The 2,126-nt window shown below is 33.4% G+C and overlaps 1 protein-coding gene across 1 annotated transcript in view; it reads left to right on the top strand.

The window, feature by feature from the left end:
• Window positions 1-1,543: 1,543 nt before the first annotated feature.
• The window catches only part of LOC106677951 (mitogen-activated protein kinase p38a), a 19,426-nt gene continuing 18,843 nt past the window's right edge, over window positions 1,544-2,126 (top strand). Inside the window, exon 1 of the mRNA XM_014416177.3 lies at window positions 1,544-1,778. Within this exon, the coding sequence (XP_014271663.1) occupies window positions 1,675-1,778 (104 nt within the window). The 5' untranslated portion in view covers window positions 1,544-1,674. The remainder of the gene's footprint in view (window positions 1,779-2,126) is intronic.

Genomic DNA, 2,126 nt, shown 5'->3' with positions numbered 1-2,126 from the left:
TTGAATAGTGACCTCTGACCTGAACTTAGCCTTGGTGTATGATTGCCTGATACTGAAAAAATCCTTATGATAAAATATTTTCTTTAGTATATTTTTCCTTAATTAATTAAGAGTTCTCCAAAGCAATGTATGAACTGTTTGTGATATTCGATTAACCATTCAAAGTAATCATATTCCTCTGATGGTGTTAAAGTTATAGGCTAGATCTTACCATGTGAACAGTGTTAATCTACGGCTCAGAAGCTCAAGCTACCACCAAAGTAGACAAAATATAACTTAAGGCCTTTGAGGATTCTCCAGAATTCTTGAACCTGTGAACTACAGGACTAGCGCCGCAAAAAGAATCGGGAATATTATGAGCTCTTTAACCAAACTGACGTAGTTTATTTCACTTAGACTGGAATGCTAATCTGTGGTAGCCATGCATCTTGAATGGATGATTTCAGGATTCCCATAATACTCATGACAGAGGAAATTTCCAGGTCAAGAAGAATGGAAAAACATAGACCAAGGTTGGACGGAGTGACTGTAGGCTTGAGAGACCTCTAGCAAATCTGAAAATAAACAGCTGCACCTCAGGAACTATTAGAGGCCAGCGACGGATTGTCACACCAGCTATGATAATGATGATACATCAGGTCACCATCATCTTTACCATAATCATTACTCCTAACGGTGAGTAGCCTGCTAATTACAGTAGCGATGTTGTATCACAGATGCTGTGAACTGAAAATGATAATTAAAATTTAAATCAATATATTCAAACAATCCAGACTCCAACATGCTCCTTAAAGAAACATTTTGAGAAGCCTACAAGAGCCTTTTAGAGGTACAGCGTGTAGTAACTTCTTCAAGATGAAAACCATCGTGTTGATTTTAAACGTCATCACCCTTCAAACTGTTTTGAAATGTCTCCAGCGAGGGATAGAATGAAATATTTTTTTTTTAAATAAGAAGAAAGAAAAAAGGGACGCTTGCATATTTCAATTCCTTTACAATAACTAGAAACTGGTTTCCTTCCAGTGTTGAAAGACTGTTGCTCTTATGGGCACATTCCATCGATACCAGTCTTCATAATCTTGGCTCTATATCTTTCCTGTCTACATTACTTCGTTAATAACAATGAAAATGATTGAATATGCAGTAACTGAGGTCTTCTGTGAGTTCTAAACAGTCACTCCCTACACAGGTTAATTACTCCATTCCAATAACAAATGGTTATCTTTATTTTTTTTTATTAAGGAAGTGTTAAATTTGCATGTTATTTTATTAGGCTTTAATGTGAAAAATTATAAAAAGGGGTATGTTGTGCTACGAAAAAACTAAATGGATGTTGGTTACTATTTAAGAAGGACAAGAAAAGTGGAAATACTAGTTACTGGTTGAAGGAGTTTACATGCCTGAAGTTGAGACAAGGTTAATAATTAATTAAGATATGTAAACAATATAAATCGCCTAACTAACATACGACGTTTTCCAACATCAAGAGAACTAAAGTTAATATTTTATCTGGCTACATATACCTCGCTGCAATCGTTCAGTTTATCACCGGGTTACCAGCAATACAACCTACACCCACCTACAAACATGAAAACAATCACTGGTTTTATTATAAAATAAGTTTTTGTTTCGTGAAGTGTTGATTTATCTCACTAGTAATATTGTATAATTACAATGATTAAGTTTTATCGTGTTGAAGTTAACAAAACAGAATGGGAAGTACCAGAAAGATATCAAATGCTTACTCCTGTAGGTTCAGGATCCTATGGCCAAGTATGGTAAAAGTCAACAAATATTGTTATTTTCCCGTTTTTCTTGGTTGGATCTGGATCCTAAAGAATTTGAAATTATTTATTAATGTCTATGCATATTTTTATTTTTCATCTCAGCTCTTTTTATTATGTATTAGAATGTTGTATGTATGCTCTTAACAATTTTCTTTTTATAGACTATGAGTAATTAGCTACTTACCAACTATTGTAGTTAATTATAGCATGTATTTTGTGACAGAATTTGTATTTTTGTTATAACATTATCATTCTTCCCTGATTAATATTGTCTCTTAATTGATGTAAAAGTTTTGTTTATAGCCTTCGTTAAATTTGAAAATTCTCAGCATATGTGTT

This window comes from Halyomorpha halys, unplaced genomic scaffold, assembly GCF_000696795.3.
Source record: "Halyomorpha halys isolate HHAL.00 unplaced genomic scaffold, Hhal_1.1 Scaffold115.1, whole genome shotgun sequence".
Taxonomy (NCBI): Eukaryota; Metazoa; Arthropoda; class Insecta; order Hemiptera; family Pentatomidae; genus Halyomorpha; species Halyomorpha halys.
Note: the sequence above shows the minus strand (reverse complement) of the source record. Positions and strands in the feature narration are given on the sequence as shown.